Raw genomic sequence first — 14,173 nt, forward strand, 5'->3', positions numbered from 1 at the left:
CTCCAGTGTGGGGCGATCAGGGAGTGCTCCCTACATAGGCAGCAGTGGATGAGAGCTCCAGTGTGGGGGGATCAGGGAGTGCTCCCTACATAGGCAGCAGAGGATGAGAGCTCCAGTGTGGGGCGATCAGGGAGTGCTCCCTACATAGGCAGCAGAGGATGAGAGCTCCATTGTGGGGCGATCAGGGAGTGCTCCCTACATAGGCAGCAGTGGATGAGAGCTCCAGTGTGGGGCGATCAGGGAGTGCTCCCTACATAGGCAGCAGTGGATGGAGCTCCAGTGTGGGGCGATCAGGGAGTGCTCCCTACATAGGCAGCAGTGGATGAGAGCTCCATTGTGGGGCGATCAGGGAGTGCTCCCTACATAGGTAGCAGTGGATGAGAGCTCCAGTGTGGGACTATTGGGCAGTACACTAGACAAAGAGTAGCTAATGCCAAGGGCTTGAGGGAGGAACATTGGTGAGGCTGTATTAGCTGGAGCACCGGGGAGGAAGCCTAGAGCAGGGGGCAGGACTGGGCTGTGCAGAACCTCACCAGTTCGGATGTGGAAGTGGACTGCACTGTATATGGTGAGGTTTCTGCACAGAAATATAATTGCTTCTATTGCTTCTCCTCCTCCTCCTCTTATTCCTCCTCCTCTTCTTTTCCTTTTCTTCCTCCTTCTCCTGTTGTTTTGTTTGAGGTGGGAACCTCAAAGCCCAGGCAGGCCTTGAACTTGAAACCCTGTGTCAGCCTCCTGAGTATTGGGATTATGGGGATGAGCCAACGCACCTGGTTTGCACTTATGCATTACAAACACACACACACACACACACACACACACACACACACACACACACACACGCACGAACACACGCACACAAATGGAGGCAGAGAAACCACAGCCTGAGACCTGGGACCAGCATGATAAGATGACCAAGTAGCAGAATCTGGTGTAGCTTTTGGAGGCAGTCTTGTGCTTGAATAAGAAAGAGAAGAATCCAGGATGTGTCCCACACTCGTCTCAATCCCACATGAGTAATGGTGGTGCCAATTTTAAAACAGAGTGGACAAATCTTACAGTGTGGAATACTGCTCTGAAAGATAGGGATGATCTCCTGAGAACAGAGGTTGGGAGTTCTGTGAAGGCTCAGATAAGGCTGTTTAAAATAGGATTTCAGCCGAGCACAGTGGTCTATGCTTTTAATCCCAGCACTTGGGAGGCAGGGGTGAGTGGATCTCTATAAGTTCAAGGCCAACCCAGGCTACAAAGTGAGACCCTGTCTCCAAAGAAAAGTGTTAAAATAGGATTTCAAAGATCTGAAAGGAGAGTTCTCTGTGCAAAAGGCCTTGGGGCTGTTTGACAGGCACTAGCTTCAGGGTTGGGTGCCTGTGCCTATGTGCTAAGGCAATGTGGCAAAGGAGGAACAGAAAGTGGAGGCGAAGATATACAAGAAGATGTGAGGTTGCCATAGAGAAGCAGCCACACCAAGCCAGCACTGCTGTGGAAGCCTTCCAGGGAGGAGACACATAGCTAAGTCTTTAAAGAAATATATAAGTTAACAAGGAGAAAAAGTAGTAAGGAGTTTGTCCTGAATAGACTTGTGTCAACTTGACGTAAGCTTAAGTCATCTGAGAGGAGGGAACCTCAACTGACAAAATGCTTCATTAAGATTGGGTTGTAGGCAAGCTTGCAAGGCATTTTTCTTAATTAGTGATTGATGAGGAAGGGCCCAGCCCATTGTGGGTGGGGCCATCCCTGGGTAGGTGGTTCTGGGTTCTATAAGAAAGGTGAGCAAGCCATGAGAAGCAAACCAGTGAGCAGCACTTTTCCATCAGCTCCTGCCTCCAGGTTCCTCTGACTTACAGTGATAACAGTGATGAGGAAGCATAATTTCAGTAAATCCTTTCCTCTCTAGGTTACTTTAGTCATGGTGTTTCCTCATAGCCATAGTAACCGTAAGGAGGACAAAGTTAGCCAAGGCTATCGCTGAAGCAGAAAATGCAAAGCAGCAGAAGCCCTCATGCATGGGACAAGGGATGGAGTAAGAGTGGCTAAGTGAGCAGACTCAGCAGAACAGGTGTGTGTGTTTGTGTGTGTGTGTCCGTGTGTGTGTGTGTGTGTGTGTGTGTGTGTGTATGTATGTGTATGTATGCACACGCGTGCGCATTCTCCTGCGAGTGTGTGTGTATGTATGTGGGTGTGTGCGCATGTGTGTGCGTGTGTGTATGTGTGTGCACTGTGAGTATGCACGTGCGCTAAACAAGGTGGTGATTGGATATGAACCAAACAAGCAAGAGAGACTGCAGAAGGTGGGAACTGGTGACTGGGGAGAGAGCAGCATGATCCCCTATCAGTTGCATCCTGAATCTCAGAGAACTGTTTGGCCACATGGAGCACCTTATGATCCAGGCAGTCATGACAGCTCTATCAAACACCCTGCTGCCAAGCCCCATTGCTCATTCTGCCATTATTCATGCTCGAGTGCCCCAAGTTTCTGGCTTGAAAATTCATATAACTCGTACAAGACCCGTCCTTACTCATCACCATCACCGTGACCCTCCCTGGAACTCTGATGGTGGGACCAGGGGTAGATCAGTGGTTGTTGTTGTTGCTTATTAAGCAAGGCATTTTGTTCCTTTTCTTTTAACAACAATATGTAGGCATATCTACAATGTAGAATACTTGGGAAATGTGGAAGAGGGAAAGACGGGGCAGAACTCTGCAGATCACTCTTGCTAGCATTTTCTTTCCAGTTCCCACACGTTTTCATTGAGAGTACCTTACTTAGTGACTCAGATACGCCACTCTATTAGCATGAACAAGGCACTGAACCCTGTCCCCAACACCACAAAAATAAAATGGAAACTTATCTACTTTTTGAACACAGAAGGGTTTAGTTTGTGTGCTAATTTCCAAAAAGCCACTGCCCATCGTCAAAGCCCCAGACATAAATTTACTTCCGTATCTTGTCCAGGACACAGGCCTCTGTATACTCAATCCCCTCAAAAGGTACAGTTATGGTTCAAAAGATGGGGCATCATCCCTGCTCATGCTTTGTCCACCACATCCGGGAGGATTGCCCTGGCTTGTCCCCACGGCAGTGCGTGGAAGTCCTCTTCATCCCATCCTCCTCACCGTGTTCCTTCCCAGCACTATCAGTTCTAAAGATCCTTCCAACAGAGGCTTTTCAGAAAGCTAGTGTGCTTTGTTTAGAATTCCCTCAGTGAGACTGGCTCCTGTGTCCAGACATTTGATAAGCACTTACGGTCCCGCCTCCGCTCATGTAGGAAGTAGGTCCTGAATGTTATTCTGGTTGATTTGCATAAGCTCTTCAGATAGATATTTTTATCTGAGTCTCTTTCCATTTCAGGTTGCACGAGCCCGAAAAGAACGCCAGGGAAATAACCCAGGTACAGTCTTTGGTGAGCTGCCCTTCCTGGGAAACTTGGGGTGTGATTTCCTTGCTTCAACCGGAGTTGCAGATCCAGTTCTAAATTAAGACTCTGGGATAGGGAGGAGGATCTGTGCATTACTGAATCACCCATGAGTCCTCCACATCTCTCTCCAGCTCCCTCTGGAGAGTCTGGGGCTCCTGGGTTCATTGGGAGCCATTGCATAACTTCAGGGGGTACCAGTGGCAGTGTCCCAAGTAGATGATGCCCTGGAGTCAGATTCCAGCCTCCTTTGTTGCCGCACATTCCTGCTTCTGGGCCCTTGCTCTAACCAGTTCTTCCACTGGTGAACCATCGGCAGCTCACCTTACTCTTCCATGCCTGTCATGGCCTTTCTCACCTTTGTGGAGGAGGAGAAACCCTGTGTCACCAATGACCTGGATGGGTGACAAGGGTACCTTCCTTGACCCGGTAGCTTCTCCCCACTCATTGCTGAGGAGATTTTATGAGCAGTATCATTCATTTATTTCCCAGATCCCTGAGCCCTGTTGTCTCTGTCCAGCAGTGTCACCTCTGGGGACACAGGGTTCCTCTGAGCCTGTGACAAGACAAACCCTGTACTGAACCTGGAATGACAACCTCAGCTTTCCTGCCATTTCCAGAGCAGTTGACACCACTTTAGACATAATCTGCTGACAGAGCCAGGCTTGGAGAGGTGTGGTGTTTGTAGGCCAGACACTTTGTTGTGCCAGCCCCTAGCAGCTTTAGGCAGGAGCTGAGCGGTAATTAACAAATATGAAACAGTTTCTAGTCGTGGCAACCAGAGTCCTTTCCCCCGTTGTTTTGTTTTTGTGCTTCCTTGTGGAATCTTCTGGGTAAAAGATTGGTTACTGAAGCCTGTAGAAATTCACATTCCAAGACTTCCTGAGTGTGCAAATAAATGTCAGGCCCTGGAGCGAGGTGACCACTTTTCTCCTGAGGAGCCAGCAGAGTTTTGCTGCAGGTCCCCAACCCCAGCCTCTGTATCTTGCCAGGAAGGGAGACCACTTCAGTCCCCATGGTTTCCCAGACAGCAATGAGTACCTGCAGGGCTCAGGGTAGAGGCGCCACAGTATGGGAAGTCCACCATGTTAGGCTTCAACAATCTTCATTTCTTTTTCTCAGCTGAGTGACTTAGACCAAATCACTGAATTTAGACCTGCTCCCTAAGTCACTTTTTTTAAACCTGTAAAACAGGGTCAGTCATTCTTCCTGAGCAGCGTGGTCATCTAGCCTTCGTGAAATGATTTCTGACTATGTGATTCCATCCAGCTCTCTGTCCAGCCATCTATCTACCCATCCTACCATCTATCTGTTTTTCCATCCATCCATCCCATCACCACAGACTGGGCCTCTGTGCTAGCTTTGTTGTCTGCGGTATAACAAATGCCCAGTTTAAAAAAAAAATGTTGTGGACTCGACATGTAAATGAAGAGGTGCTCCCTATCTCTTGGGAGATCACATTTACTAAGGTTGCAAAACAGACCTAGTCTCTTTGAGTCGATGCTACCTATGCTAGGGAGATGTGAGCTGAGGCACTCAGAGGAACTCTGGGCTCAGCCCAGTATTGAGGACCAAGAAGTATCTTAAGTTGGGGCGGCGCTAGAGCAGAATTGAACCAGGTTCACTGGGATCTCTTACGTGGGAGGGGTGAAAGTGGGTGATCCAGGCCAAGGAAAAGACAAGGGAAGTGGGAGGGGATAGCTGCAGGTGGTTCCACCCAGAAAGAAGGAGGTGACATGAAGCTGAAGGAAGCAAGCTAGGACTGGAAAGGGACGTGTGATAAACACCATAGTGTTTCAGAAGACCCTTCGGGCTCTGTGCAGAGGAAGGTGGGTTGGAAGGAGAAAGGCTGGAAATGGATACCATTGGCAGGAGAAGGGTCTGAAGGAAGGAAGGCTAAGCCCACTGGGAAAGAAGTGAACAGATTTCGTAGCCAGTTGATGGGTCACCAGCCTGGGACTCCAGAATGACTTTCTCTCTGTGTCTTTTAGATCCAAGACACAAATGACATCAATGACATCACATACGCAGACCTGAATCTGCCCAAAGAGAAGAAGCCCGCCCCCCGGGCCCCCGAGCCTAACAACCACACAGAATATGCAAGCATTGAGACAGGCAAACTGCCTAGGCCAGAGGATACTCTCACCTATGCTGACCTGGACATGGTCCACCTCAGCCGGGCACAGCCAGCCCCCAAGCCTGAGCCATCCTTCTCAGAGTATGCCAGTGTCCAGGTCCAGAGGAAGTGAATGGGGTTGTGGTCGGCTCTAGGCTCCATCCCCACAAGTTTTCTTGTCCTACATGGAGTGGCCGTGATGAGGACAACCAGCCAGCCAGTCCTGTCCCCAGAAGGCCAGGTGGCACAGGTCCTAGGACCAGAGATAAGGGTGGCCTCTGTCTTCCCTCCGTGGCTCTCCAACACCTCTCGGGCACCCATGTCCCCCTTCTTCCAGAGGCTGGGTGTTGCAGAACCAGAGGGGGAACTGGAGAAAACTGCCTGGAATCCAAGAAGTGTTGTGCCTCAGCCCATCACTCGTGGGCCTGGATCCTGGTCTTGGCAACCCCAGGTTGCTTCCTTGATGCTCCAGAGCCTGGTCTTCTGTGTGGAGAAGAGCTCACCATCTCCACCCCACTTGAGCTTTGGGGCCAGACTCCCTTTAGATCAAACCGCCCCATCCGTGGAAGAACTACACCAGGAGTCAGCAAGTTGTCAGCCAACAGTGCTGGCCTCCCCACCTCCCAGGCGGACTAGCCCTGGGGAGAAGGAACCCTCTCCTCCTAGACCAGCAGAGACTCCCTGGGCATGTTCAGTGTGGCCCCACCTCCCTTCCAGTCCCAGCTTGCTTCCTCCAGCTAGCACTAACTCAGCAGCATCGCTCTGTGGACGCCTGTAAATTATTGAGAAATGTGAACTGTGCAGTCTTAAAGCTAAGGTGTTAGAAAATTTGATTTGTGCTGTTTAGTTGTTGTTGGGTTTCTTTTCTTTTCTTTTCTTTTCTTTTTCTTTTTTGATTATTTTTTTCCCCTTAAAACAACAGCAGCAGCATCTTGGCTCTTTGTCATGTGTTGAATGGTTGGGTCTTGTGAAGTCTGAGGTCTAACAGTTTATTGTCCTGGAAGGATTTTCTTACAGCAGAAACAGATTTTTTCAAATTCCCAGAATCCTGAGGACCAAGAAGGACCCTCAGCTGCCACGTTCAGCACTCAGCGTCACTGGGACGAACCAGGCCCTGTTCTTACTGAGCCACACAGCTGGCCCTTTTCCTCCATGGCTACTGTGGTAAGTGCAGCCTTGGCTGACCCAATGCTGACCTAATGTTGGCCATTCCACATTGTGGGGAGAAGGTCTGTGACACCCCCCCCTTCACTCACAAGCACGTCAGAGGCATGCAGAGAGAAGGGACGCTCGCTCGGCCAGCACCTGAGGTAAATCAGTGCAGGAGGAGTCTGCTATTGCCATCAAACCTCAGCAGGGTCACACTGGAACAGAACCTGGTCATACCTGTGACAACACAGCTGTAAGCCAGGGCAAACCACCCACTGTCACTGGCTTGGGAGTCTGGGCAGAGGCTCTGACCCCCACCCTTCAAACTGGATGCCGGAGGCCTAGCTGGGCCCAATGGCAAGCGGATATGACAACCTTGGCTATCTGGTCTTAACATGTAGCTCAGTAAGTTGAGGCGCTAATGTCCCCAGTCCCTGGGGATTCCTGGTTCCAGCTATTCAAGTAAGAAAGAAGCTGAGCCAACCTGCCTGTTTCTGTAGGTGCGACAGGGATGTTAGGAGCACAGCAAGGACCCAGCTTTGTAGGGCTGGTGATCTGATTCTTCCATGTGGCCTCCAGGAGTTAGCTGGCCCAGCAGGCTGAGTTGGTCTCACTGGCCCAGCAAACCAGAACCTGTCTTTGGCCTGGCCGTGTTCTTGGGCTGTCTTCTAATTCCAAAGGCTTGGTTGGTAAAGCTCCATCCCGTTCTCCTCTGCCTAGAGACATCACGTGTGTATCACACATGGGTGTATAGATGAGTTAAAAGAATGTCCTCGCTGACATCCTAATTTTGTCTTACGGTTTTTTTGGAGGGAGAAAGGAACGAGGCAGAGAAGGTGTGTAGCTATGGCTTTATCCTGGTAGCCTGGGGGCTCCCAAGCCTATGTATGGAACCCTGGTACCAAGAAGAGACAAAGCCCCCTGTGAGGAGTGGGATTTGCGTATCTGTAGACCAGATGAGAAGGAAACAGGCCCCATTTTGTACATAGTTGCAACTTAAAATTTTTGGCTTGCAAAATATTTTTGTAATAAAGATTTCTGGGTAACAATGATGCCTTGGGGTGTTCCATTTTGTCATTGAAGCTCTGTCCTTGGAGTCTGCCAGTTGTCTGTCCTTTGGGGCTGGGGGTGAGGATGGACTATACCAGGGCTTCAAAGCATTCTGTATAACTTGGTCCTCACTGAGTGTTACGGATGTGAAGGTTCTGTTTCCTTGGCTCAGAGGGAGTCATGGTTTCATCGGTTGTACTGAAAATTCTGACACAGACTTCTCTACTACTTCAGTGTGGAAGTACCCACTCGCTACCTCCCCCACTTGCTACCTCCAGGACCTTGGCTGTACAATAGGATTTAATTGTGCCGCCTCCCAAGGTTCCCTGGGGATTAAAGAAAGGAACACCCTGTGCTGCATGGCAGGTCTGCATTAAGTGTTGATCTGTCCCTCTCCATCTGCCCAGTGGTGCTGATAACCCTCTGTCTTAGGCGTTCCATGGCTACAGTAAAGCACTGTGACCAAATGTGAGTTGGGGAGGAAAGGGTTTATTTTGCTGACACTTACATATCACTGTTCATCATGGAAGGACAAGAACTAATGCTGAGACCATAGAGGAGTTAGTTCCCCTGTGGCTTGGCGTTCCTTTAACCAGACCCGGGACTCCCCACCCCAGGAATTTGTCCTCCCCCTTTAGTGTTCAGCCCCTAGACTAAGGGAGGCTTTAGCATGCCTTGTGTGTTAGCTCTTTGTCACTGTGACCAGACACCTGAAGAATAATAACTTAAGGCTCCAGGTTTTAGAGATTTCTATCTGTGGTTAGCCAGCCCCATTCCTATGGGCCTGTGGGAAGACATCATGGTAGTCGGGGAGGAGCATGCCATTAGAGGTTCCTTACCAGGAAGAAGAGTCGAAGGGCAAGGCACACCCTTCAAATACGGGCCTCCAGTTACAGGCTTCCTCCACCCAGGCCCCACCTCACTGTTCCCACCACGCCCTACTAAATGCCATCAAGTTATGAAGCTCAGTAGAAGAGCCTGTTGATTAGGCCATAGTGTTCATCATCTGTCACCCTCCAGTGATTCCATTGACCAGCTGGAGGCCAAGCCTTCAGCATATAAGTCATCTTGGGAGACAGGTCATCTAAGCGATACAATGCTTAGTCTGTGATCTTTTGCATTCTTCAGTTCATGGAAACTTGGCAGATGGGTGCTGTGATGTCCATTTCACAGAAAAGGAAATGAGGCCCAGAGAGGCAAAGTGACAAACTCCAGATCACTGGGTTAATAACTGCTCCTCAAGCTCCTGCTTAGAAACAGGCCTTTTGCAAAGTTCTGAGAATGCAGTGCTGACGAAAGGCGGGCCACACCCAGATGAGCTCATGGAGTGGGAGGAAGGGAGAGCGGCTGCCAGTCCTAACAGCACTGCTGAGCCTGCCCGTGGCTGCTTAATGAATGAGAACATCAGTCAGGGAACAAAGGTCCCCTGCAGGAGGGCAGCCCTGCTGCCAAGAGGAAATGGGTGCCCTTGGGCTTTTAACAAAGGAATGTGAGGGGGAAAAGTCAAAGTTTGAGATACAAATTGTTAACATTCCCCAAGGTGATAAACTAGACCTAGAGAGACAAAATTTACAAATTTTGGACATACATCATGACTTTATAAAATCTGGGCCCTAATCAAACAGCATAAACAAGCTCAGGCGGCTTTCTCGTCAGGACCAACTAATCCTTTAGTAATGCTTTTAAACAGTGCTGCACTGTGGTAATGAGAAGAAACCCTCCTTTCTCCTAACTTTTAAGTTTGGGATACTTTTTTTCTTATCAGATGGAAATACACAGGCTTTGATAAGCCTGCACAAGGTAAAGTAGCTTCCCAGGATAGGAAATCCCCAAGCTGAGGTTTAAATAATGAGTAAGGATGAGAGTCCAGTTGTGCAGGAGAGCCAGGTCAAGGCAGAGACCAGCCTTCCCTGTAGGCACTGGCCCCTGTCAGAGTCCAACCACCTTCCACATTGCTCTCCATCACCCCTGCATTCCCATCAGCTTCCTGACAGATTCAAAAATGGGTCCCAGGGTATTTGTACTTTGAAGCTCTGCCCAGAACATTCACTTTCTGCTTGCCCTCCAATCTGGAGACTGGAGGCGGCCTAGTTCGTTTGTTATACATGCTACAGCTGTCTCACAATCCTTTGGAACCTATATCACAGTTTGTAATTACACGTGGACCTTGTGATGGTTCATTAACATTCCTCTTCTCTAGTACCCTGGGTGCTGCCTGATCATAACTAGAGTATTGCAATATGTTCCTTAACCCAGTTCCCATGACCTAGAGAGCATCCATCAAATGTTTGAGAGGTGGGAGAATGGGTAGAGGAATGGGAGGGTGGAGGAACAGATGGATGGGTTAGTGATGGGTAGATAGATTGTTAGGTAAAAGAATGGTTGGGTAAGTAGATGCATCATGTAGTGTGTGTGTGTGTGTGTGTGTGTGTGTGTGTGTGTGTGTGTGTGTATGTATGTATGTATGTATGTATGTATGTATGTATGCATGTGTGCGTAAGAGGAAAAACCAAGAAGGAAGAGAAAGGACATAGTTTGAAGCCTGCTTGGTATCTTAGGAGAACTAGGATCCTTAGCTGCCAGCTTAGGAATTAGATTCAAGCACTAGTCCCCCCTGACTTTTTCCATTGAGTTTCTCAGTCATTTGTCATGGTCCTGGGTACATTTTACCAACTGGCAAGGAGCCACTGGCATTTATCTAAGCCCTGGGTGCCTCTTCTTGGGAAGCTGCGGCTATACATAGAAACAGGATGACAGAATACAACCGTATTCAGATAAACTCAGGAAACATTTTAAAGGGCAGAAAGATAAATATTTGAGTTGATATGCTAAACATGATACTAAATAAAAGACATATTGTTGGGACTGAAGAGACAGCCTAACAGTTAAGGGCACTTGGTCTTTCGTAGGACACAGGTTCAATTCCTAGCCATCAGTAGCTCCAGTTCTAGGGGATTTAATGTCCTCTTCCTACCTCCATGGGAACTAAGCATGAATTTAGTGCACATACACACATACAGACAAGATACTCATACACAATAAAAAAGTAAATAAATAATAGGTTTTAAAGAAAGAAATTAATAAAATAAGATTTTTCACTTTGCTAATACTGTAGACAAAAAATACAAATGGTCAAAAATTTAGATGTAAGAGCTGACACTATAAAATTCATGTAAGAAAACATAGGAGGGAGGCTTAATGACTCTGAATATAACAGTGACATTTTCTGATATAATACAAAACCCCAGACAACAAAAGGAGTAAAGCCATAATTTGGACTTCATCAAAATCAATAACTTGCTAGGCATCATGGCACAAGCCTTTAATCTCAACACTGGAAGACAGAGGCAAGCAGATCTCTGAGTCTGAGGCCATTATGGTCTGCACGGTGAGTTATCAGACAGCCAGGATTGGATGGGAAGATGTCAAAAAAATTATTAAATACTTATGTTCATCAAAGGACTCTTATTATCAGAATAAAAAGTCAAACTATTTATTACAGGAAAATAGTTATAAGTTGTGTCTATGCTAAGAGATTAGTATATAAAATATATAAAGAACTCCTAAAATTCTGTAATAAAACTACACATCTAGCTCCATACCTAGCCCAAGAAATCTCACTGACTTCCTTCTCTATGTCTTCTCTAAAACCTGCCAGGTTTTAGCCTCACTCCTAGTGGGCCAGCACAGTCTAACTGTGCCTGCCTGCACTGTAGCCAATGTAGATTCCACCAGGACCTTCTTACCTGTAATACCCACAGATCTCTTACAACCATCCTGCCCATTCAAACATACTACTTCCCTCTCCAGGATTTAACTGCTGAGTCTCTCTGACCTCCCCATTCTTGCCTTTACCACAACCACCCAAATCTAGTCTGAGGACTACCTTGCCTGCACAACAGATGATCTCTATGCTTCGGTCAAGACCTCTCCTACCTATTCCCTAACCCACAAGACCTTCTGATACAATATTTAATCTTTCTGCCTAGCTAAATGTGTCCCCACAGTCCAGGCTTATACCAGGGAGCACACACTGTACACCAGCCCAGTCCTTTCCATGTACCTGACTTCATTCTACCCAAGTCATTTCCAACTTCTAGACCCAATGTCTCCACCCACCCAACATCCTAGCTTTAGCCTCAACCTGTTCTGTTAATATCAGACTAAGAGTTAAGGATAAAAAAAGACCACATGCCCAGATCTTATTGCAAAAATACCAATAATACAAAAGATGGAGCCAACATCTTCTCTTCAAAACCTACTAGTGCTGTAGAAATGTCTGCCAATGTGGATTTTCTACATAAACCCCAGGAGACAGAATTTAAAAGAACAATCATAAACTTAGCCAAAAAGTTTAAAGAACACACACACACCAAACAAAACAACACTGACCAGTGAAATTAAGTAGAAAGGCATGACTGTGGCCAACTCGCTCATTGTGCAGATTGGTCACCTGTAGGTCTCTATGTTTCCATCTGCCAGAAGAGGAAGCTTCTCTGACAATGACCAACTATGGCACTGATCTATGGCTGTGGCTCGATAGCCTTAGAAGCAAGGATTTATTGCTAGGTTTTAGAATAACAATAATATTTGTCTCCTGTAGGCCTGTGGCCTATCCATTCTCAAGTTCTTGGGTACCCAAGTAGTGTAAGCCTCAGGTTCCATCACATGGAGTGGGACTTGAGTCTACTCAGAGAGTGATTGGTTACTCTTGCAGTATTTGTGCCCACAATTGCACTGGCATTGATTTGGAGGAAGGGAAAACCATGATTAGAATATATTGTGTGAAAAAAGTTTCCAATAAATAAAAAAGAAATAGAGGAGGAAGGACTTAGTGAATATAAATAACTGAGTGATGGAAAAAATAAAAAGCCCACAAACATAAGGCAGATGGAAATGGTAGTGACAACTATCATTTGATAGAAATATTGCAGAGGACCTGAGCTAAGAGGAAGGTGGAACTAAGAAACCCAGTGATTTAACTGGAAAATCTCAGGTCTTAGAAATAATCAGATATAATATAGACTATCAGGACTCAAAGATAAGTAGGGATCTAGGAAGTACGTGAGGAATGTAATATAATTGAAAGCCAAAAAAGGAAAACACAAGTCACACATAAGGAAAGCCCATCAGGACAACTAATTAATTTCTCAGTGGAAGCTTTGAAAGCCAGAAGAGCCTAGAGGAATGAATTCCAAGTTCTAAAAACCTGTGATGGCCAACAGAGACTAATATACCCAGAAAAACTGTCTGCAATAATTGGAGAAGAGAGACAAGCATTCTATAATGTAAACAAAAATTATAGTCAACAAACTAGACCTACGGAAAATACAGGAAACATTCACTCAGTCCAAAGAGAAATCAGCATAGCAGAGAGACCACGGGAAGAAATACGAAGCCATGATTATTAAAGCACAAAATATCACCGAGAATACAAACAACCTCAAAAATGACACAATGACCATAATTAACACACACATTTCAATAATAACTTTAAATATCAATGGACTCAATTCTCCAATCAGAAGACACAGGCTGAATGAATGAATCAAGAAACAAAATCCATCTGTTATCTAAGACAACTTCATTTTAAAGTTAGACATTGTCTTAAGTCAAAGGATGGACAGCGCTCCAATGAAAGGGGCCAGGAATCAAACAGGCATTGCTATCCTAACACATGACAAATAGACTTCAAATAGAACTGATATAAGAGATAAAGAGAGACCCTTTATTCTAATCAAAGGGAACAGCTAACTATGAATGCACCGAATTCTAGGGCACACAGTTTCATAAATCAGGTACTGGATTTAAATACACAGATTAACACCAGTCCATTAGCAGAGGTGACATCAATACCCCATTTTCTCTAATATACAAGTCATCTGAACAAAAAATAATTAGAGAAGCATAGGAATTATTCAACATCAAATGGACTTAGCAGATATTTATAGAATATCCCACCCAAACACCAAAGAATACACATTCTACTCCCAGATTCAAGGAAGCTTTTCTAAAATAGACCACATCCTGAAACACAAAGTAAATATTTACAAATTCAAAAAGATACACAGCACTCCTTATATACATCTGACCACAATGTAACAAAACTGACAGCAGAAAAGAAAAAAGAAAAAAAAAAACCCTAGTAATACACCAACTTACAGAGATTAAATAACTCATGAATGAATGATGAACAAGTCAAAGAAATCAAGAAAGAAGAAACTTCCTAGAACTAAATGAAAGTAAAAACACAACAAAACAAAATGTTTGAAACACAATGAAAGCAGCTCTATGCAGAGGAATTTATACTGCTAAGTGTCTACATTAAAGCAACACCAGAGCCAGTCCCACAACACACAGAGGAAGCTCCACTTCCAGGCGCTCTGACACACCCAGGATCAGAGGTAAGCAGGAACCAACATCTGTCCCAACACTGGGAGTA

General features: G+C 46.2%; 1 protein-coding gene across 7 annotated transcripts in view; it reads left to right on the plus strand.

Annotated features, from left to right (window-relative positions):
• Positions 1 to 7,733, plus strand: part of LOC116090918 (tyrosine-protein phosphatase non-receptor type substrate 1-like) — a 41,229-nt gene extending 33,496 nt beyond the window's left edge. For 6 of the 7 annotated variants that reach the window (XM_031371878.1, XM_031371875.1, XM_031371877.1 and 3 more), the window contains 2 exons: positions 3,353 to 3,404; positions 5,408 to 7,733. In XM_031371878.1, coding sequence (XP_031227738.1) covers positions 3,353 to 3,404; positions 5,408 to 5,665 — 310 coding nt within the window. In that variant the 3' untranslated portion in view covers positions 5,666 to 7,733. The remainder of the gene's footprint in view (positions 1 to 3,352; positions 3,405 to 5,407) is intronic. The other variant, XM_031371874.1, reaches the window with a different exon arrangement.
• Positions 7,734 to 14,173: the final 6,440 nt, after the last annotated feature.

This window comes from Mastomys coucha, unplaced genomic scaffold (genome assembly GCF_008632895.1).
Source record: "Mastomys coucha isolate ucsf_1 unplaced genomic scaffold, UCSF_Mcou_1 pScaffold15, whole genome shotgun sequence".
NCBI classification, from domain to species: Eukaryota; Metazoa; Chordata; class Mammalia; order Rodentia; family Muridae; genus Mastomys; species Mastomys coucha.